The sequence below is a fragment of the Morus notabilis genome, unplaced genomic scaffold (genome assembly GCF_000414095.1).
Source record: "Morus notabilis unplaced genomic scaffold, ASM41409v2 Scaffold490, whole genome shotgun sequence".
Taxonomy (NCBI): Eukaryota; Viridiplantae; Streptophyta; class Magnoliopsida; order Rosales; family Moraceae; genus Morus; species Morus notabilis.
In genome coordinates this window covers 61,587-86,617 of record NW_010359479.1, presented here as the reverse complement: position 1 = coordinate 86,617, position 25,031 = coordinate 61,587, and the positions used below count along the sequence as shown (strand labels likewise).

General features: G+C 32.6%; 1 protein-coding gene across 1 annotated transcript; it reads right to left on the bottom strand.

Moving 5' to 3' along the window:
- Positions 1 to 17,309: 17,309 nt before the first annotated feature.
- On the bottom strand, positions 17,310 to 21,019 carry LOC21395256 (mitochondrial succinate-fumarate transporter 1). The gene is made up of 2 exons (XM_024163228.1): positions 20,494 to 21,019; positions 17,310 to 18,317 (listed from the first exon to the last, which is right to left on the bottom strand). The coding sequence occupies exons 1-2, from the start codon at positions 20,905 to 20,907 to the stop codon at positions 17,781 to 17,783; spliced, it is 951 nt and encodes a 316-aa protein (XP_024018996.1). The 5' UTR covers positions 20,908 to 21,019; the 3' UTR covers positions 17,310 to 17,780.
- Positions 21,020 to 25,031: the final 4,012 nt, after the last annotated feature.

Below are 25,031 nucleotides of genomic sequence, written 5' to 3'. Positions count from 1 at the left end.
CAAGAGATTGTTTTCAGTGTAAAAAACCTCATTAATGTCTCTTTTTCTCTCTCTGCTCGAGAGATGAGAAAACAAAAATAAAAAAATAAAAAAACGACTAAAAATCATTTTTTTTATTTTTCTCTCATTTTACACTAAACTTAAAAATTATTTTCATTTCCGTTTTTTGTCATTATTGCACCAAACGCCGTTTTGGAAACGTTTTCATTTTTTCTTTCTCAAAAAACATGAAAAACAAAAACGAGATTAATTCTAAACACAGCCTTTATGTCTAGCCAACCAACTTAGTTATGAAAACAATTACTTCTATCTAATAAGTTCTACAATTTCTAAAGAGTTATTTGGTTGGGGGATTCGTACCCCGATTCGAATCATGGTTCGTGATTCGCTACAGTGTTTTCTTTCACAAAAAATATACGTAAATCGAAAATAGTTCTAATCTCATAATTTTAATCTATGAATCAAACGTCTCCTAATATTTGATTCCTAAAGCACCTGAAAAGTATCCATTAGCAATACACACACATCTGTTGGAGATAAGACACTATTAGGGCTTGTTCTGCATGTCATGAATGTAAAGAGAATAAAACAACCTTCATTCCATTCACGTGTTTACTTTCCAAACAAGAAAGCGATCGCAACTCCTAATGTTTACATCAAACATTTGATTCCCTTTCAATCCTCAAATTTCCTTTTCAAAACTTTCCTTATTCTGACTACAATCCACTATGAATCGGTATACATCCTCTTCTTCCATTTTCAAATCTTTTCTTAATCTGATTACAATCCACTATGAATTGGTAAACATGACCTTATGAGTACAAGTAGATTTCGACCCTATCTTCATAATCTATATTAATGATCAATCAATGGATATTTAATTTCTTATCATAAACATTACACATAAATGACTAACATAAAAAATGATCGGACATTTCGACTACAAATTTAAAAACGATATTTTTCACACGTTACTCAATTTTGTATCCAAACAATTCAAGCAAGCTAACCATAACTCTAATCCCTATTATAAACATGATACATGCAAAAATCCTATAATTACACTAAACAGACACCAAAAAGGGACTATTTCTCTTCAATTTCAATCTAAAGGAAATTAGGGGGAAAAAAAGGAAAACTATAACAACAAAAACAGAGGGTTTGTTCAGTATTACATTTTTAAACAGTTTTTTTGTTTATTTAAATAAAAATAGAAAAATAACTCTACAAAACATGTTCAGTGACTTTATTTATGTTTTTATGTTTTTATAATTGTTATCAAATTTATTTAAGTTTCAGAAAAAAAAATCCTCGTTTTCAAAAAAATTTTAAACAAATTTCGTAGACAAAAATCAAGATCTTCTTCTCCCCCAATATGCTATTCTTTTCTCTCCCCTCCACTCTTGGTTTGTTTCCTGAGAAAATACCAATGAAAACTTTGACCGTCTCAAATCTCAACAGCATTCTCAGACTTCCGTCGCTTGTTCGATCATCAAATTGGTAAAAACGAATCTCCTTCTCTAACTTCGTATTTTGAACAATTGTTTGGAACTCATTCTCATTTTTAAGATTTTCTAGAGTTCTCTTCTCTTACACTCTGTTCTTCATTTGACCTTTCAAATCTTGCAGAAAATTGTCATTCTTTCATTTATTTGATGAACAGATGTTGTATTGTCACGACTCCAAAAATGATATCGTGATTATTAAGATATAATTAAAAAAATTAACTTAATTAAACTAGATTGATTAACGAAAACCACAAAAATAAATACATAAATGTCAAAATATATTGTTCCGGAGTATTTCTTTTACAAACAATATTTAAAACAATCCATAAAATCTAAGAAAAATAGTAAAACTCTAAGACAATGTCAACCAATACAGTTTATATACAGAAATACAATATATCTCATAATTAAAAACTATAAATTCAAAACAAATGAACCACTTTGAATATCACGCATTCAATCCATTGGCATCTACTTGTCATGCTGTAAATCTAAACCGCTAACTCTAGAGGGAGGAAAAACATTTAAAGCATGGGTGAACAAAATGTCAAGTAGGGGGGAAAGGGTTAACGACAATAAAACAAGGAAGGTGAAATAATCATAAAAACTCAAACACCATCGAAAATAAAATGCATAACTCAAATGTAGGATATGATAATATGTGAAAAAGGCTTAATCATGACTGATGCAGTCAAATGTAGAGTCAAGCGGATAATCAAGTATTTGAAAGCTCTTTCAAAATACTATATCATTTTCAAATCCATTTCAAAAGTGATAAGGTACTCGGTGTCTAAGTAGTCTACAAATACTGGGTATTTGTAATTCTATTAAACACTAAGATATCCAAGAAATTCGTAGATAGAAGAAAGATAAAGATCATACACCGGTAGTTTGAAATACTCTTTCAAGTACCGATACGTAATCTAGTGCAAAGCCTTGATATCACCACCCATACTATGAGAGTGACCCGTACGAGTTTCAGGATCTGTCCCAAAGGATACGATCTACATATTCCGATCTCTAAGCCATCATGCCGAAGTCAACTATCTAAAATGCTCATTAGATAGCGTTTGAAAACTTAAATATATTATGTTCGAATTATCTCAATTCGAGACTTAATCTGTTTCTAAAATGCACTTCCGAAAATCATGATTCGCGAAAGTCAGGTTTTCGGGAAGGTTTTCCATATATATGCTATATATATATATATGCTATATATATATATACACAAATATACTTTTCAAAATCATTTTTAAAGTCTCAATATCGGAGAAAATTGACTTTTATATCGAGAAGTGGAAATTCATGAAATATGTCCAAAAGGAAAGAGAAATGCAATCTCATGCTCAAACAAGATCAAAACTCAAGAAATGAACATGCTATGTTCAATAATCTGTAAAATATCCATGAATGCATAAACAACAATGCAAAAGTGTCTACTCCAATAAGACCCATCAAGTCTCTTTGAGGTATCATAGTTATCAAGTGTTGGTTTTATCATCTTTTAACACTTTTCATCGTATTCCCTTTAGAACCTCATACTTAATGTTAAACAACCACAAAGGCTCCAAACTACCAATCGTTCAGTCATAAATCAGTTTCTAACTCGAATCCATATTCTTCATAAATATAGTAAATTGACAGATTCATCGACCTTGACGGGAATATACATATATTATTATATAAGTCTCTAAAAATTTTAAAATGAACTCCATAAGAAAGTAGACACGTAGATCTTTCCAATGGGCTATCATATGCCCAAATCCGAGCTCTCTAAATGCCTTAAGAACAGTTTTGAAAAAATTAAAATTCTATTTTTTCCTGGTTTTGACAGGTTTTGAAAAGTTTCTACATGAAACTTTCAATGCGCAGAACTTGGGTTACAAAACTCCAAATGAACGTCACTAATAACATGTTCTAAATGGTAGTAACAGTGGTTTAGGTGCAGCAATCCTATTTTAAAAAGGAAGTGTCTCAGTTCTTTGTTTTATCAATTCCTAGAAAAGACAGCTTTGGCGACTGTTACGGGAATAATCATAAAATATTCTACATAGCCCTGAAAATTATAAAATCAGTGCCTAATCGAAGTAGACATCTAGGGCTTTCCAAAGAGCTATTATAAGCTTAGTTTTAGGTATGTTAAGGTCTCCAAAAACACATTATACCAGATCAAAACGTGGTTGTTTTTCTGCAGAATTTTTAAAAATCATGCTTAACTTTAAAAATGTATAACTTGAGCTTTAGTTGTCCGTTTGAGGTGATTCTTGCGGCTATACGAAGCTTAGGATGTCTAGTTTCTAATTATGTAACACATTCATTCAAATTCATCTCCAAAGATTCCCAGAATTTAACAGAATCAAACCTGTCCAGGTTAAGGTTCCTTGACAGTTTTTCCAACAACTTGAAAAATTCATAACTCATACTACAAAACTCCTTTTTGGGTGATTCAAATCTCCTATCAAAGCTTGAAAAGTCTATTTTAAGGTTCTAACATAGCTAACATTAAAACTTATTGAGAATAATCAAGTCCTATGCTTTTCCTTAGGCTGCTCCTAGAATCCTCTCCAAAATCATGTGATTCAAGTGGGGAAAGTATGATTAAGTCCAAAATAATAACATTCAAGAGAGAAATTCTAAAGAAACTCATACTTTAGTAAACTCCAACTTTGAAAATTTGGGATTTTAGATATTAGGTAAGGTCTAAGGCTTTAGAAAACATTGTCAATAAAGAGCATCACTGAACCAAACAAATTACTACCAAAAAAAAAAAAAAAAAAAACAATATTTTCGGATTAAAGAAGAAGGGGAAAAACCCTACCTCAAACTTCTTGAAATCTCTAAAAAATTCATCTCTAATCTTGAAATTGACTTCAAGGTCGAATTACCCATAAAAAATAGAGTGAAAGCCCTCTATATTGGAAGCTTGGACAGCACCTCTCATGGAGGTAGAGAGAGAGAACCGAGAGAGAGAGTGAGGGAGAGAGAGAACGTGAGAGAGTGAGAGGGGTAGGAGAGATGATAAAAATAATTAGAAGTGGGATGTTTGGGTCTTAAAATCAGATTTGAAACCATTATGCAACATTATTAAAATGCACTCTCAAGTCTCAAATGCATTTGTTATAAGAACCTCTAGTAAATAAGATCTTGAACTCAAAATTGTCTTTTCTAAACACTCCCGCCACATAATAGATAAAATAAGTATGAAAATCTAACACGGGCTTTTTTTTTATTTATAAAGTTCAAAATATTTAAGATAAAATTATAAATATATAAAAGTCAAGGGGTCAAACTACAATTTTTAAAAATAATTTTTAAAATCACAAAAAATTTTATAATGAAATAATTATAACTAAATTTAAAACGCTAACTTTAAAATTAATTAACACTGACAATCAGATTAAATTAATTAATGTCAATTAATTCAAACGTTACATGTATCAAGGAGATTTCTGATTTCTCCGCCCCTTGATTGTGATTTCACATTTACAGTTGAAGAGCTAAAGTTGAATCTCTGCCAGGTTTGTCTCAGTCTTTTATGGTTTTTTGTTTTTCCCTAATTTTTTTTTCCAAAGTCATTTGTCTCTGGTGGTACGCAATTTCATGGCTTAAGTTGTTATTTCCATTGATGCAGTTATTCTTCTTCATAACCCTGTCGATAATATGTTATATAAGTATATCGATACACACACACAATATAATTTTGTTTCCATTTGGAGTATTTTCCTTGTTGCTGCTGAGGAAATGTATGAAACTAGGATTAAGGAATTTGAGTTTTGAGTATTTTCTAAATGAATTACTTTTACTTTTTATAACAATTATTGTTTTTATTTATTTGTTTTTTCGCAGAGCTTTTAATATCATTGCATATGGCAATTTGACATCCTCTCGTATAGTCATGATAAATATTAAACTTTATCAAAATCAGTGCTGAAACTTTGGACGGGCCGTCCGTGACCACCGAAAAGTCTGAATTTTTGCCCGATGACCGAACCCGGTCTGCCCAAAAATTCGAGTTGCCCGACCCGAAAATTCCCATGGACGGGCTTCGGGCAGAGGAAGCCTGCCCGTGCCCGGTCGGGTTGCCCGATGCCCGATCGGCTGCCCGAAATTTTTTTTTCTTTTTTTATATTATATTTTTATGTTGTTGAAATAAGTATTTATATAATTACAATGTGTAATTGTGTATATTACAATTTGAAATATGAAATGAACACACGACACGAACGAACTATATAAAAAAAATTACTTCTTCATTGATTTTTAAATTTGTAATTCATGATTGCCTCATTAAAAACCTTACCAAGAAAAACCCAATTGTGATAAAAACTTGGTAAGAAAAAAAGAGTGCAATCATTGTGGGACGAATTACAAATTTGATGAACTTACAAAGTCTATACAAGATTACAAATTACAATAAACACTATACAAATTAAAAATTACAAAGTAAATAAATATTTACAAAGAAATTATCAAGATGAAGCAAAAGGATCATCTTGAAAATTAAAAGTTAATCTATTAAATTCGTCGATCCATTCTTGGTTTGCCGGTGAGATTGTATCGTGTAAGCGTTGGTCGGAACGGCCTCAATCCTTGATGCACACCAAAACTTCAACAATATCCTGCTGCAATGCGTTTCTCCGTTCTTCAAGTATTCGGCCGGTTGTACTGAATGCTTGTTCGGCTGCAACAGTGGAGACCGGGATTGAAAAAATATCCATTGCCAGTCGTGTTAGGATTGGCCAAGTTAATGCTAGTGCCCTCCACCACTCAACCACATCAAACACTTCACTACTGTCTACAACTAAGCCTTCACTCAGGTACGCCATTAACTCGTTGAATCCGCCGCCACCTCTTGATGAAGATCCACTTCCACTCCCAGATTATTCTTGACCTTGACTCGTTGTCGTCGTTGACTCGTCATCGTCGTCTTCTTCTTCTTCGTCTTAGACAACCCGAAAACATTTAAGAATGAATGCGGATTGTCGTCTCGTTGTTGCGGTTGTTCAACATGAGGTGTGTTTCTAAACCTACTTTCGTAAGAGATATATAGAGAATATATTTTTTCCTTTCTAATAAGAAACTGGTCAATATTGTCTATAGCTAAAAATTCACCTAAGTTATCTAATCCACTTTCTAAACCTTCTAATTTTAATCTAGGGTCAAAAATAACACCGAAACCGTACAACATGGGTAATTTAAACCAATATTTTTTAAATTTCTTTTCCATAGAGGCGATAGAAACTCCTAAAACCTCATGTGTCCTAAATTCACTAAATAAAATAGACATTCTTAAAAGTTTTCCTAATGCTAATGGTGAAGTTGGGTAATAAGTTTCACTAAACTTTAAGGTAATTTCATGAAATCTACCTAAAAAGTTATACAAAAGTACGACAATTTGCCAATCAGTTTCATCTATAAATCATGTTCCTAATTTTGCACTAACATAATTTGTTATAGCATCTTTATAGGGGATGCATTGTTCAAGCATTATGTAAGTGGAGTTCCATCTTATGTGCATATCTAAGGCTAATGCTCTAGGATTTTGATTACATGCTTGTAAAAATCTAAACCAATCTTGTATTCTTTAATTACTACCTTGAATCCAAGCAATGTTATCTCTAATTCTTTTAATATGATCTGACATTGATTTTAAACCGGACTTTACTATTAAATTAATTATATGACATGCACAACGTTGATGGAAATATTATTATTACTAAAAAAACTTAAATCATTTTTAAAAAGTTCTATTGCTTTAGGGCCCGTTCATTTTGTTGATTCGAGTTTAGAATTCGAGTTTTGCTACAGTAAAAAGCTCTCACACAAAATCACATCTCAACTCGAATTACAAACTCGAATCAGCGAAGTGAACGGGCCCTTAGTATTCGCAGTTGCATTATCTAATATTATGGCTATTATTCTATCTCTTAAACTATATTCATCAATAACAGATAAAATTGTGTTATATATTAAATTGGTAGTATGTGATCCTATAACACATTTGAAACCTAAGATTCTCTTATCCAAATCAAAACCTTTATAATATCCGGTTACAGCTAAATAATCCTTATTGGCAACGGCGGACCAAATATCCGCCGTTAACGCAACGCAACCACTAGTAGAGTGTAGAAGGTTGATTAATGCTTCATTTTCTTGTTTATATAATTTTAATGCATCTTTTTCCTAAGAGTAGTTCTAGAAAAAAATTGTGCATTAGGATTATGTACAATTTTAATATAACGTTGCCAATTTCTTTGTTCAGGAAAATTTAGTGGTTAATCTAATGTGGCTATTAATCGTGCCATTTCCATACGATCAACTTGCGGATCGTATTTCCACGTGCTTAGACCGCCGGTTTGGCGGTCAAACGATAATTGTGTTTGGCGGAGTTGATCTCCGCCTCCTTGCTTTTGAAGACACTTTTCAAAGTGCCTTCTTAAGTGTGTAGTGCCGTGAATAGTATTACCTTGTAATTTCTCACCACAATATTTACATTGAGCTACGTATTTAATGTTACCGTTATTGTCGACGTCCTCGAATGTGTTGAAGTGCTCCCAAACTGCTGAGGTGCGCTTACATTTCTTCTTAGAACTTGCAATACTTGCACTAGCACTACCGCTTGCCTCTCCTCCACGGTTACTTGTGCCACCACCATTGCGTCTCCGACCTCTAGTACGTCCACCAGGGGTCGGATTTGTAGTTTGATCAACATCTCTTTCCATAGTTTGCGATTCCTGCGATTGAAAAACATTAGGAAATTGCCCTTCTTCGATGTTGAATTTGGCATCAATAGGAATATCACCACCACCACCATAACCAGAAGAAGCCATTATGAAAAATAAGAAAGATTGAGAGCGCTTTGAGAGAGCTTAAGAGAGATCGAGATTCGACAGAGATTTGAGCGAGATTAAGAGAGATTTGAGAGAGATTAAGAGAAATTGAGAGAGATTAAGAGAAATTGAGAGAGATTAAGAGAAATTGAAAGAGAATGAGAGTTTTGGAGTGAGAAAAATGGTTGGGGGAAGGGGGGTATTTATAGAAAAATTTTTGGGTTGAAAAAAAAAATTTTCCCCCAAAAATTCGGGTCCAACAGCTACAAAATTTTCGGGCATGTCGGGCAAAATTCGGGCAATTCGGGCAACGAATAAAAATCTGACCATTTGGTTCAAAAATTCGGGCAAAATTCAGGTTCGGGTTCGGGTTCGAGCAAAAGACCGTTTTTTTCAAAATTCAGGCATTTTCGGGCTAACGGTCAAAAAAAATTAGGCATTTTTCGAGCACGGGTCGAAATTCGAGCAACGGTCACCAAAATTCAGGCAACGGTCACAAAAAATTCGGGTAATTCGGGCAGCTTCAGGTATTTGCCGGAAAATTCAAAAGAAATCCGGTGAACGGCGGGGGAAGGCTTCTCCACGGCGGCGGGCTGTCGGGGGGCTTACCATTTTCGGGCTACCCGAGCCCGTGTCCGAAGAAAAACATTTTCGGGCGGCGAGAGGGGCCTGCCCGCCGTGCCCGAAAATTTTCAGGCATCGGGCATGCCCGCCGCCCGAAAGTCCAACACTGATCACAATACCTATTCATTAAATTAGGAAGAGGAAGCAAATATAAAGTTGGCAGTTCAATCTCAGCACCGGCCCTGGCACGCCGATCCAGACGTTGGCTCCGGCCTGTCGATCAGATCCCTACACCGGGCCCAACACGTCAGCCTGTTCCTAGTGCGGGGCCTGACACGTCGGGGCAATCTATCTCATCTCGTTCCTATTCTGACATCAAGTTTAAGTGATAATTTTGTTTTTGTTTAAAAAAATATATAAATCCGTTTATTTCATTAATTTAAAATTTTAATTTAAATTTTATTATAATTTAAAATTCTCATAAAAAATTATATTTAATTTTTTTTTATTATAAAAAATTCTCACGTAAAATTACATCTCAACTCGAATTAAAATCTCAAATTCATGAATTGAACAAGATCATAACAAAATTATGGTTACCAAAGCACTTTTTTTTGTTTTTTATTTTTAAAAAAGAAAACAAATGGTGGTTATCAAAGATGTTTTTTGTTTAAAAAAAATGAAAAACAAAAACCAGAAGAATGATTTGGTTTTTTGTTTAAAAAAACAAAATCGTTACCAAACGGGACAGAAAAAAAATGGTTGCTTGCAAGCTAATAACTACAAATTAGAAGCTAGTAAAAGCCAAAGTTAATAATATATATTTTTTAATAAAAGTAGAACCATCGAAGAGAAAACCATTTGAGCTGAAATTCAGGAATCCATTAGTCTAACCCATGCAAAATAATCGCTATAATTCATGTAAAGTTAAAACAAAAGACACAACTTTTTTCCTTTCCACAATATTTTCTCCAGAAAAACAACAAAGTAAAGAAATTCATGAAAATATACACAGTAAAAAAAAACTGAGAAAAGAATGAACCTGAAAAGCGAAGAGGAAAGACTGTCCGAGAGAGAAAGACAGGAAATCCAGCTCCGACGCCGCACTCCACGGCGACCTGGGCCAAGAACAAATTGTCCGCCAAAAGCCTCTCCTTGAATCTACCGAACTGCATCAACCATGGCGACAGAATCCACGGTTGACGCCGGTGAAAGCTTAAACGTCGATCCACGCGACCTCAGACTCGGCGAGATGTATGAATGACACTGGATCTCGGCGGCGTCCTCGATCTGACATGGACAACATGAACGGCACCAGATCTACGCGGATCTCCAGCCAGATCGCACGCCTTCTTTAGCCACGACACGGTGGAGAGAGAGAGGAAACCAAAGATTGAGAGGCGAAGAGAGAGAGAGGGCAGAGAAAGAGGGGCGGAGAGAGAGATAGAGAGAGCGTTTGAGATGAGAGAGAGAGAGAGAGAGAGAGAGAGAGAGAGAGAGAGAGAGAGCGAGCGGAAGATGAGAGAGAAGGACAGCCAAACAGAGAAGTAAAAATCGAGAGAGAGAGCGGAAGGTGAGAGAGAAGGAGAGGCAAACAGAGAAGTAAAAATCAATTAGGTCGGAAGAGAATGAGTATTTAAGGTGCGTTTTGAAATTGATTTTTGTTTATTTTTTTAAGGCGCGCCTTAAAAGAAAACGTTTTATAAACGTGTTTGATTAGTAAATATTTAAAAAAAAAGAATAGTTTTGTAAATAAATTTAAAAATGATTAAAAGTTAATTTTTAATTTTTAATTTTTAATACTTATCAATAATATTATAATATATTAATTAATAATTATAACTAAATACGATTTTACATTTTTATTATATTCAAAATAATCTCTTAAAAACCAACCAAATTTAATTTTAGAATCGGTCTTAAATTGATTCTCAAAACAATTTTATTTTTACTTTTTTATTGAAAATAAAATCATTTTGAAAACGTTACCAAACGGGCTCTTAATTTTTTAATTTGTGATCAAAATATCTTGAATTATTCTTATTGGTGCTCTTGAGTTTTGGGATCATTTTCAGTTTGCCTTCTGAACTATAAAAACTCTCATTTTACCCATTAAATTTTGAATTGTTCTTACTTAACCCATTTTATTGTAATTTCTTTTAAAATCAGACGGAAAAAGAGGATGTTAAGTGTGGTTATGTTGTTGTTATTTGTTTATTTTTAACAGAAATCTAAACAGAAAAATCACGTGACTACGTTATTCTCTTTTTTTATATGTTTTTAACATATTTTGTGGTAGAATGGGTTAAGTAGAAACAATAAAAAGTTCAAGAGATAAAATGAGAGTTTATAAAATTTAGGGGGTAAATTAAGAATGACTCTAAAATGTAATCAAAATATCTTAGATAAGTGAAAGGGGTAAAATATTTTAAAATGGTAGAATTAGAAGGTCTGGTAATTATAAGGTTAAAAAATGTAATTCTTTCTTAATACTACGTCTAGTGCCTAGGATTTTTTTGGGTTCGATAGGATTAGGGGTGTTCGTCGGTTAAAAACCATCAGTTTTGGTCGGTTCGGTGGCCGAACCGACCATGTCAATTTTTTGAAAGTTGGAACTGAAACCGAACCATACCTAACAGTTTTCGGTTCGGTTAACCGAACTTCGGTTTCGGTTCGATTTTGGTCGGTTTTTGGTTTTGGTAATCAGGAAGATGACCTCAGTTAACTATCAGGTTACCAACATATTTAATTGCATTTTTGACCCGCAAGTACGAAAAAATGTAAAATTTTTCTTCAATGCAAAGTTGCAAACACGTAATCACAATAAATGAATACAAAGCACAACATCAAAATTGATAATTGCACAAACACAAGTTTAAAAAACATTTAAATTGTCATAAGTAAAACAAAACGAAAACATAAAAAAAAATCCCATCTCGGTCAGTTTGGTTTTTAACCGACTCTCTACACGCAAAACCGAAACCGAACTAAATTTTGAGGAAGTCGGGAACCGACTGTGTTCGGTTTCACGTGGCACCGTTGTTTTCGATTTTGAGCAGTCGGTTCCTTGGTCGGTTTCGGTTTTATGATTTTTTTGTACACTCCTAGATAGGATTGCTCAATTTCTCTACAGTTTTTGGATAAGATTGCTCAATCTCTACCGTTTTACTTTGGGAAAAAATGACCATTTTACCTTTTACAGGTTTTGACAATTCTAATCACACAGGCCTAAAGTATTTGTTATATAGAACATTCTATCCTTAAGGACCATGAGATAAAACTCAAAGTTTGGTGTTTGCTTTGACTATTTCATCCTTAAGGTAAAAATGACGGTTTTGACTCTAACGGCTTTCTACGCGGCCTCAAAAGGTTTTAATCTAACTTGAAAAAAAATTTACATGGTTGATCCATAATTTTCATACTTTGCATTTTTTTTACATGTTATTCAAAATTTTGATATTTTCCCCCTAAGGTTGAACTAAAATTTTTTCATATATTAAAGCCATGTTTATTTCACCGATTTGAGTTTATAATTCAAGTTTTGCTATAGTAAAAAGTTCTTAAAAACAGTCATATCTATTTCTTTTGTTACAGTAAAAAACTCTCACATAAAGTTATATCTCAACTCGAATTAAAAACTCGAATCAGGAAACTAAACGTGCTCTAAGATTAGTTTTCCTATAAGGAATAAATACTCTAAAGACCCTATGCTAATTCAAATTATTTAAACACAATTTTCTTAGTCAAAGTTTGGTCAAAATATTGTATCCTTAATATCTTGAAATTTGTGTCGAAGCTGTGAAAAATTAAAGTTTCTTGTTTTTCTAAGATCTACAGCTTTTATGTTTTGAGCTTAATCAAATAGTAAATTGCACTGCACCTTAAACAATTCATTTTTTTGCATAATGTACCTTAAATTTTTAAGATATGTTTAGTTCGTTGATTCGAGTTGAGATGTGATTTTATGTGAAAGCATTTTACTGTAGTAAAAAAGTTAGATGTAACTATTTCTGAGAGTTTTTTACTGTAGCAAAACTTGAATTTTAAACTCGAATCGGTAAAATAAATAGTAATTTTTACAAACTACACCCTAAACTTTAAAATTAATTGCAATTGAAGTCTAATAACTAATTGTGTTATCAATTAATAGTTCAAAACACGAATTTACACGTGATATGATTTGAAAAATGACCAACTCTAACATTCAAAAACTGACTCCGCTGATAAAGAAGTCCTACAGGAAAAAGTCTCTTAGTTCACTACGTAAGGTCATGCCAATCTTAATAAAAGCCTTAATCTAGTATTCTCCAAGGATTTTATTCGCTTATATCACATCTCTTACTTTACCCTTATTTCATACATAATTTTGCTTAGTTCCCATGCAAAGAATTTGACTGAACTTTCCCCTTTTTTTTTCCTCATGCAAAATTCGCCCATGCCATCCTTTTTTTTTATTTTTTTTTATTTTTTATAATCAAGTTAGATATTGATCCTTGATTTCAAATTGCCTTGGATCTAGACCGTCGAGTTGGATTTCCCATAATTCCCTACTTATGCATTCTATTCAATTTGATGAGATTAACAGTGTTCATTTACACAACTTAAGTCATGATTTAGGTTGTGTATGTGAGAGAAAAATATTATAAAAAAAAATTAAATTTGAATTTATGTATGAAAAAAACACTGTCACAATATAACTTGAATCATAACTTGAGTCATAAAATAAACAAGGCCTAAATCACTCTTAAACTTCATCTGTTTAAGCATATTGCAGTATAGTTATACACTAACAACAAAATTTAACTTAATTCGTTGTAACAAAGAAATATCTGATACGTATTTCTAAACCTTTTTGTATTTGAGAGGAATTATCGGACTAAGCATTTTAAGGGCGCATTTGGAATTCGTTTTAAAATGATTTTATTTTTTATATGAAAATAAAAATTAAAACGTTTTCAATCTCAGACAGAAATCATTTTTAAAAATGCGTTTAGTAGTTTTATCAAGAGATTATTATTAGTGTAAAAAAAACTCATTAATGTCTCTCTTTCTCGCTCTGCTCGAGAGAAGAGAAAACAAAAATAAAAAATGAAAAAGGACTAAAAGTCGTTTTTCATTTCTCTCCTAATTTTACATTAAACTTAAAAATCATTTTTATTTTTGTTTTTTGTTTTTATTGCGTTAAACGATGTTTTAAAAACGTTTTCATTTTTTCTTTTTTAAAAAACATAAAAAATAAAAACATAATCAATTATAAACATGGCCATCTAAAATATCAAACACAAACACGTGTGAAAGATGGAAGGATGAGCAAATGAGCAAAATAAGGGAAAGCGCTTTTGAAAACAACTCTAACAGAAACAAATTAGACAAAATACATATATTAAAAAATAATAGATGAACGGATGATGAAAAAGAAACTTTTGAAAAAAAAAAGATTCAGAAAAAAAAAAAAAAAAATTGTTGCAGTAGAAAAACCCAACAACATAATTTAATAGAAGTAATCTTTTCTGAAAAATAATATTTCAAAGAAGCACATAGAACTTGAAATTGTAAAATAAACACGATCACATTTGAAAAACAGCAGCAAAATGGCAAAACAACGAGGAAAAAAAAACAGAATAGTAAAAAAAAACATTTTTCTCGAAAGAAATAAGAATGAAACATTTCAGTTGTGTTTGGTATGAGGGTTCAAACTATACGAGTTTAGAATTCGAGTTTTGCTACATTAAAAAGCTCTCATAAACAGTCACGTCAAACTTTTTTACTACAGTAAAAAGATCTCACATAAAATTCAATCTCAACTCAATTAAAAACTCGGATCAGCGAACTAAACGGATCCTTAGTTTTCAAAACCAGAACCATGATTCATGTTTTAAACTTGGGATCCAAATCATAATTCTGGAACCAGAATCAGAATCAAGGGTCTAAACTATCTAAAACCAAGGGGGTGTGGTTTTATTTTTTAGGGTGGTTCTAATTTACAATATTACATCAGGATTCAAACCTTAAACCAGAACCATCCAAACTAAACCTAGTTTTGAAAGACCATCTTTTTACTTTTTTCTAAACAAATAAATATTTGAACCAGAATCATAGTTCTAATTCTAAAACCCTCGTACCAAATGTTCCCTTCATTCCACCCTACTTTAGGGTGAAATGTGCGCAAAGCGCTAAGCGGCAATTGTCTTCCAAAATAATTGTTCATCAATTTCAAACATTAAATTGGTAAAATCATTATATTATCTGTTACTGTCTAAAATAAATACGAAATAAATGAAAACAAGCGACTCTATTTCATTAGAAGAATGGAGGATGAGGGATGGGAAATGTGAAGGAGAGAGATAGAAGGACGATGATATGAAGGATGAAGAGAATTATATTAATCTATAATATTATTTAGTAACAGAGAAGCAAAGTTAATATGATAGATAATAGCTATTTGTATAATCATAATAACTTCCATTTTACTCTTTCATAATAAAATTTTTAAGCGTGGTTCTATTTACACACTTCTTTTTACTCTCTACACCCCTTTCAAATTAAAATTTTTTATTACAAAAAACCCTTACATAAAATGACAAAAAAGAATAATACACTCAATTATATAATTAAATTTTATTACAAAAAAAACTAATAATAGGGGTTTTCTTCTCTCCACACATCCCATATATCCCATATGTCATATCCTTAAATTATAAACTATTGTTATTTTAATATCGATAAAAATCTAATTTTTAAGTTTCAATGACTTTTAAAAAATTACACGGAGATATGTTAAATTGTTCACCTCATATTTATATCTTTCTGTTAATCAAAGGCTATTCATTTTATTTTATTTTTATTTTTTACAAAGTCAGAGTGATGTGTTTTTCCCACTCGTTATGTTTTATTTTAACTTTAATTTCTATTAATTTCTATTTTCTTCTATGTAATATAAAATTTTCTCTTTTCCTTTGTTTTTAGTAGCTATCTATTATTTCCAACTCCATGCTTTCTTCTGTCTTGCAAGCTGCTTGTATTGGTTTTGTTTTTGGATCTGGTGAGCTTGCCTCCTAGTTTGGGAGTGCATTGCTCGTTTTTATTTTGCTTCTGAGTTGAATTGAATTTTTTTTCTACCAAAACAATAAAGAAAAAAAGAATAGAGAAATAGATAAATGATATATTAAAATAAAAATTAAGAAATAACATGGTGAGTGTGAAAAGAAAAATATAATGATTAAGAATTAAGAACTTATTACAATAATTAGTTAGGGTAGTTCAAGAATAATAAGGGTGTATAAAAAATAAAGTTAATAGTTTAAAAATAATGTGTGGTGTATAATTAAAAGGGGAGTGTAAAAAGTAAAAAAAGACTGAGGGTTTGTTCTTTTAGAGTTTAACTTGAATATAATTTTTAAGTTGAATTTAAATTATAACTTGAATTGAACTTGTAACTTAAGTTTGTATTTAGTTGTGTACCTTTGAGTTATGATTTGAGATAAGAATATTTTTGAATTTGTGTTTAAGTGAATCAAAACTTGAATTTGTATTTAGATAGTATTTTAATAAAAACTCAATGCTGATAAAAAATTTTAATAGGGTATATGGGTCGAGTTTTATTCGTCTTTTCGTTGTCAACGCATAGAAAAAAAATCATCTCAATCAGAATTAAAACGAAAAAGTTATAACATTTTTAAGAATAGAAAAAATACTGTTAATTAATTTGAATTCGAGTTTCTAAACTCGAGTTGAAGGGAAACTTGAACTCGAGTTTTAATCATAAACAGTTTAAACTCGAGTTTAAACTTAAAAGAACATAAACTCAAATAAAATTGTAACTCAAATTTCCTTTTTTTTTTTTAATTTTACACTCAAAAGAACAAGCCCTAAATGAATAACCCAATTTTCAATTATAAAATAGTTCCTTTTTACTTGATTTGAAGGATTTTGTCCCTTAGTGAACGGGATTCAAATATGTTGGTCCCATGGGATTTTCTTCCTCCATCTTTCTCCTCCTTTTTGTTTTTTTTTTGGTGCACCCGACACGTTCATTAATTATAGTTTAATTCTTTCTCAAGAAGTTACAATTTTTTTTTCTTTGATAAGAATCTAGTAACGGATCCACTTGCAGATATACAAAGCCAACAATAAAAAAAAGTAAATTTCTTCTTAAAAAATTAATAAAATAAATCACCGCAGAAAAAAAAGTCCTCCATAATATAATACAAAACGATTAATCTACGAAAAGGAAAGGATGATGTTACCTCCATTCGGTTTAGATTCTTTGACAAATTAACGCGAACCACAAGAGCAAAGTGCCAGTCCTGCTCCGCAATCATCACAAAATTTTTACCCACGAGCAGAAACCAATCGATACTTTGTTGAAGTCGACCAATCAATACTTTTTTGATGTTGACAAAGGAAATGTACAATTAAGCAATGGATGTCATGTTCCACTAGATGGGTCTCAAGTTCAAAGGTTAGACCCTAAAACTACTAGTACACAAACCGATTGTGATACATCTGACCATGTCAACCATTGGTGATAGGACTCCTAATTCTCAAGAAATCAAAGAACCATCACAGGATTAGTACACAACAAGAAGTTACCTGGCTGTGTGGAGTCTGCCATAATAAGAGAGGCGTTCGCATCTCTTGCATTATTAGCCACGTTTTATATATGTGGCAGTCTTCTTCTTCTTACGATACTTCATCAAGATCAAGGATTTGCCACCCCTCCGACCTCAGAATTACTTATACAATCTTCGAAACAGGTTCCCAATTATGGAGAATCAATCAAATTGAAACTAGGAAAAATAAAAAACGTCTAGGATGATTTATGACTACATGCTTGCAATGGCATTGAAAACCATAAGGAGAATAATGCAAATTCCGCCTACAAGGGTGCATTGATTAGATATCTTCTCTCGTACAAGCCGGTTATTTGATCAGCCACAGCCCACATAATCGCCTGACCAGGAGGGATCCTCATGAGCCGGGGCAGTAGTCCTTTCCACAAGGCACGGAGCCCTTCTTCCGCATAAATTGTCCTGATAGCGTGGATCATTCCTTTGTACTTCAAATCGCCCCCATCTCGGGTCTGAGCCATCAGCCTGGTTTTCACAACATCAAAGGGGCCAGTACACAATGGACCTGCTGTACCTGCAAGGAATCCCGATATCATTGACTGCCATGGTTGAAGGACTGTCCCATCTCCTTCATGTTTCTTCCACAAGAGTACATCATAAGCATTTTTAGCTGTAAACATGGCTGCCTGGTTTGTCCCATTGCGCATAACAGTTGGGGCAGCACCAGACCATAACCCACGGAGGCCCTCTTCCCGGATGATAGTACGAGCACAGTGTATGGGACCCTTGTACTTCAGAAGTTCAGGACTGAGTCCTCTCTGTTGCTGCAATCGGATCTTCACCACCTGCATGAATGAATTCCAACGATCCACTTAGCTTCCTCTCATGTTTTGAATCACAAACAGACACTTCATCTGTGAACTAATGTAACTTAGCATAAAAAAGTTACCAAACAATACCAACATGCTCTCATAAAATCAGGGGGAAGAAGAATTTGAGTTTCCATGCAACTACAAAAGAGCAGGAGACCAAAAGCTGTAACCTTACTCGAATCTCAAAGGTGTTCATCATTCTTATTATTTTTTCTACTTTATCCTAATTCAAGGCTTTTGGGTGTGCAACGAAAATTTGAGTAGGGGATTAAGATACAAAAATCTGAAGCTTGCAGAACTTCATTTTTCTAGCAATTACATGCTATGATTCTCCAAAGACTTTTTAGCAATCAATTATTATTCACTAAGACAAGAGTTGATTTGAGTTACACTATCTATGTTTCTCTAAGATCATTTACAATTTAACGTTTTCTTTTTTCTCACTTTCATGTCTGCTGTTGCTTTCATGTATGGAGTGCATCAAAAATCTCATTGCTCACAATATCGACAGAAAAACATAGAAAAAAGTAGGATAAATTAGGAAAAACAGCATAATAAAGAAAGAAAAATACACGGACCTCCCTGCATTCAACATTGAGGTCTAGAGTTTCTGAGTTTGAAGCCCAAGACCTTTTTTTTAAAAAAAAAAAAAAAAAAAAAAAAAAAAAAAAACTGAAATGGTTCCCTATATACTTCAAAATGTTGATATGTAGTATTTCCAAAAGAAAAAAAAAAAAAAAAACTGAAATGGTTCCCTATATACTTCAAAATGTTGATATGTAGTATTTCCAAAAGAAAAAAAAAAAAAAAAACTGAAATGGTTCCCTATATACTTCAAAATGTTGATATGTAGTATTTCCAAATGAAAAAAAAAAAAAAAAAAGCAAGCGTTCAATATTTAGTTCTGTACATTTTAATATTCACCATGAAGTGCCAATCAACAGATTTCAAAATTGCAGCCATTACAAAGAGGGACGGACAGAAATACACCCAGATTGATTCCCATAACTTTGATACTGCAATCATGACAGGGTACTTAGGCCTTCTTTGACATATTTTCATATTTTCTTTTTCTTTTTCTTTTCTCTCAGAGATCTTCAAGGTCTCCAAAACTGACCGACAAAAAACACAAAGGACCATGATTATTGATTATGACGTTTGAAATTCAATTTTTTTGTGAGAGAAAAACACTGTAGCAGAATGAATGCTTTAAGTTTGAGTATATGAAACAAATGAGCCCTTAGTGTTGACATGCAATGGGAACCACAAGTGCCACCTAATGTTACTTATGACGCATTCAAGAAGTAATACCCCACGTAGTGCATCTCATACACCCCCAATATCCCAACCCAGATCACTGTTCATAGATTTGTTTATCTTGCATTTCTCTACAAAACCAAGCTCCCAATTCTCCTAGAATTAAATACAAGAAATTTTCAACCACAAAGTGAGCAATTTCCAATTTAAAATAAATAAATGAAATAAGGGATTTTCCTAGCCTTAGCAAAACCAAGACCCACCTAATATGTTCAAACACAACAAAACAAACTAATAGGACAACACAAGAAAAATATGACAAATATACATATTAATATGTATATATACTTACAAATATGTGTGTGTGTGTGTAATGAATAAAATGTATGTATTAACACAATAGAAAACACATGTTCGTCCTAGTACTAGTATAATCATTGGGCAAGAACAAGTAGTAAAAGGCCCAACATGGCGCATCTGCAAACCTCCCACCAAACCCCTTTTCAGTTGCACTGTTCATCAATTATTTTACCCACCATTCCTGACAACACCAACCCACGTTTTTTGTAACAATAATTTTCCCAGTCCTAAATGCAAAACAAAATAATCTTTTATAAAAAACCACACGTGAAGTCAGCAATTTTCCATGAGGAACCCCAAAGCCAAAACCCACCAAACAAATACATGCAAAAAGGAACTCGATTAAACATATATGCATTTCTTTAAAAGATCCAATTCGGAGAAATTACTTAAGAATAATAGTGGAAGTTTTTTATTGTTGAAAAGATCAAGCCAAACAAAAATTAAACTAATAAAGAATTTGACGAGCCTAACAAAACAAAACCAAATCGAATCAAAACGAACAGATATATGTTTGCAGAATTGCACGGACCTCGAAAGGCGTAACGATGACGAGAGCCTCGAGAACTCCGGCGCCGAAGCCAGAGAGGACGCGGCCATGGTTGCTGACCTTGCCGGTCTGGGAATCCTTGAAAGCGCTCTGGAGGACGGCGTTGGAGCCCATGCGAAGCGCGTACTTCAAGGTCAGGTGAGTCGAGAAAGGGGTAAGCCCCTTCCAGAGGGCCCGCACGCCCTCGGTTCGCGCAACGGTCGCGCCGCAGTGGATAATTCCTTTGTAGGCCCCACTCCGATCGAGCTGCAGCCGCGTCTTGATCACGTCGATGGGCTGCAGACAGCACGCCTCCACGATTCCGCCCAGCGACCCCGACACAGCTTTCATGTGCGGCGGGATCGACTTCTGGGGAGTTCTGCCATTGTTGAGCCCATTTTCTTGGTGCACCGTCATGGTTAAGAATTAGGGATTTTTTTTTCTATTTTTAATTTTTCTGGAGAAATGAGAAAGAGAAGAGAGAATTTTCTTCTCTTCTTCTCTTACTCTAATTCATCATTACATCCGCAGCCCAGGCAATATATATGAAGGGCGGGGCACATGAGCCGACGCGTCCAATGTACGGCGCCCCAAAATATTGAACAAATATCTCTTCTATTTCTTCTATAAAATAATGGTAATAGTAATAATAATACAGCTTAGACCTGTTGAATTCGATGTGTTAATATGTAATTTTATATTAGAAGTTTTTATTGTAATAAAAAAAATTAAGATTTTATTTATTTTATTAATTTAATTATAATAAATTTTTTTTTAAAACAGTCATATTTAATTTTTTATTATAATAAAAAAAATTTATATAAAATTATATTTTAATTTAAATTAAAATTTTAAATTAATGAACTAAACTTCAAATGGAAGAAATAAACAAGCCTTTATCGTTACGCAAATTCCAATTTCCAGGTGGCTGCTTCCTCGTGGATAGAAGAAAGAAAAAAGAAAAAGTTCTGGGGCTGTTGCGTGAATGTACCCCTTTTTTTTTTTTTTTTTTTTTTTAAAGGAGGTGCTCCGCACACAGTTGCTTAGCACGACCTGTGTGAATTGATGACACCTGTGCCTACGCCTGACAAGGTCTATATCCGTACACAAGGGCTCCAAATGGATTATGGGTCCAATCGGGTCTAACAATAAACTATATAAGAAGACGTTTAGTTGGAAGATTTAAATTATGTGATTTAAATTATTTTTAATTTATGTGTATTTTTTATGAAAAAAAATATTATAATAAATTATGAATTATAATTTAAACTCGAAAATAAATTCTTCTACTAAACATTCTCTAAATAGCTCACATGTATTTATTAAGGTATGAATAATTTCTCCACCTAATTCTGCCGACTCATTTCTCGCACCTAATTAGAACGCTAACTAGAGCGTTGGAGTGTCCAATTGGTGCAAGATAACTCAAAAGCTGCTCCTGAGGACCCGACCAGTTCGAGTAGAGGAGGAGAGTCTGAACACTGCACGAGAGTGTTGAGTCATCAAAGACATCAACGTTTAATATTTAGTTATTACATTTTTTAAAATATCAAAACCTCATAAAAAGATGAGCATATTTTGTGAATTCGTTTAAATATATGTATATATTTTTGAAGGTCTTTTTTGTGGTCCCCACCATGGCGGAAATTTCTCTCGCTAGATTAACATTACCGGTTAAATAATTGGTATAATTTTTTGTATTAAGTCGTAATAATTACTATTTTAAGAATTAAAAATTATTTTTAAGCATATGGTAAAAAATGACTATTATTCACTGCTCCAAATAAATATTTATGTATGACCGAATGTGCTTATAAAAAAAGAACATGACATATGTAATCTTTCATGACAATATTATTTAGGTTAAAAAATAAGAGTTGATTATGATGGAATGACTAACATTAACAGTAAAAACGACATATATAAATATTATTATCATATTAAAAATGACAGTCATTTATTGATGTATTTTTCAATATTATTCATGTAATTATTTATAATAATTGTGTATAATAGTCATTTATTATTATATATTTAAAAACAACTTCTAATTTTTAAAATAATAATTATTATAATTTAATATAAAAAAATTACGCTAATTTTTTAGCCGATAGTACATGGCCGATTATGATAACACATAATAGACTTTATTCCTCATTTTTTAACTTTGGGATTGTAGACAACTCTATATTTAAATTAGTCAAACAGATCGTGAGCTATCCCATCATCTATAGGGATCTGATGCACACATGTTAACATGGGAGTTGACTCCCGCGTTAATGTATATAGCGCTTCTTCTTTTAGAATAAAACTTAAAAAAAATTTGAACTCAAATTATAATTTTATTTAAATTCATATTTATTTATAAAATTTGAGTTTGAATTTGAGTTTGGGGTTAAAATTTGAGTTCAAGTTTCCCCTTCAATTCAAATTTTTAAACTCAAACTCAAGTTAATGAATAATATATTTTTTTTATTCTTAAAAACGTCATAATTTTTTCATTTTAATTCCGATTGAGATGATTTTTTTTCTATGCGTTAATAATGAATAGACGAATAAAACTCCACCCATATACTATATTAAAATTTTTCATCACCATTGAGTTTTTATTAAAATACTATCTAAATACAAATTCAAGTTTTAACCCACTCAAACACAAACTCAAATAGATTCTTAATTTAAATCATAACTCAAATGTGCACATCCAAACATAAACTCAAGTTACAACTTCAACTCAAATTTAACTCAAAATCTACTCTCAAGTCACCGTAACTCAAAAATACAACCGAACAAGTCCTATAATCTTTTTTATTGTTTAAATAAAAAATAATTAATGATATACAAAAGTGTCTTCGTTTTGCTTAAAAATGTCTTCTTTTTTGAGTTTCATTTAGAAAAGAGAGAATGGAAAAGAAAAAAGAGGTTTCACAAAATATTTATTTCTTCTCCTCTTTTGAAAGAAAAACTTTAGGGATTTCTTGTGTGATTCGGGTTCAAGCTAAGTGAAAGAAAAGTGATAATAATTTTCTTTGATAATGGTTTTTTTTTCTTTAAGGAAATTTCATTTACACTTAAAAATAGTATAATGTGAATCAGTATAAAGTTTTACCTTCAATTAAGATCGATTCTACCAGCACAAACTACAAACTAATAATTCTCAATGGGTAAAAGTACGTCAGAGGCTCGAAAACTACAAACTAAGAACAATAGCACAAAGGCCATCATATAGACTTCATGCTAGGGAATAAAATAAAAATTTAGAGTCCGTTTACTTCGCTGATTTGAGTTTGTAATTCGAGTTGAGATGTAATTTTTGGTGAGAGCTTTTTACTGTAATAAAAAAGTTAGATGTGACTATTTCTGAGAATTTTTTACTGTAGCAAAACTCGAATTCTAAATTCGAATCGGCGAAATGAACGGGCCTTTAGGCCTCGTTCACTTTGCGGATTCGAATTTTTAATTTAAGTTGAGATGTGATATTTTTTAAGAATATTTTACTGTAATAAAAAAGTTAGATGTGATATTTTCTGAGAACTTATTACTGTACAAATTTAAAACTGAAAATTTGAATCAGTAAAATGAACAAAACCTTAGAACGAGCTCACCCACATTTGCTAACTAGGAGGAACTTCGTCTTCACAGATTTGCCACCCCATTGAAACTAAAGTCTCCAAGGAAAAAAAAGAACACCGAGCATTAGCGCGCCACCGACCAAACCACAGACAGAAATGCTGCCTCTTTACTACTTTCGCTCGACGAACATCAAAGTCGCCTGGGTCTCAAGGATATTGGCGCCTGGATGCGGTCAGAAATAGAGAAAGCACGCATCAGACCCTCCCTCAAACGTCAACACGTCAAACAATCGCCTAAGCAACTCCCGTCTCGTCGCTCGGGCACCCCCAAAGAAGCTCAGAGACCAGCCCAAAAGCAGCGCCGGACTTCGGCCCTTTGAACTCTTCTGTTGAAGTGGTACAACTACACCAAAAAGAAAAACAAAGAAAACATAGCAGAGGGAAAGACATTTTTTTTTTTTTTTAACGCTTCTCTTTGACATTGATTTCCGAATTCAAATTTACTAATCATTTTTATTGTTGTAGTGCATAAGGTAACCAATTAATACTGAGTCATGGTCTGGTAGGATCTGTTGTGATAGAATTTTGCATCTAAGATCTTGTGCTATCAACAACCAATCTGTTCAAGATACGATTCCTTTTTCCTTCTTATATATTGTATGAGACGATCCATTGTAGGATTTTCCTCTGTGCTGCTCAAGTATGTGATTATTATGTGGTATAAAGTTTTTGTTATTCACACCTACTCTATAATCGATTGATTTTCTCCTTACACTATTAGTCTTTTTTTTTTTTTTTTTTTTAATTTTCTCACATTGGTACTTTTTGTTGGTTTAGAATTATTACATTGATTGTTTGATGTTTTGATAGCACTAAATAAGAATTCATAATTTGGAAAATACTCTTTGAGGACCTTATTTTCGTTTTTGTTTCGTACTTCAGGTAAAAAAGAAAACAGGTTTTAAAGTC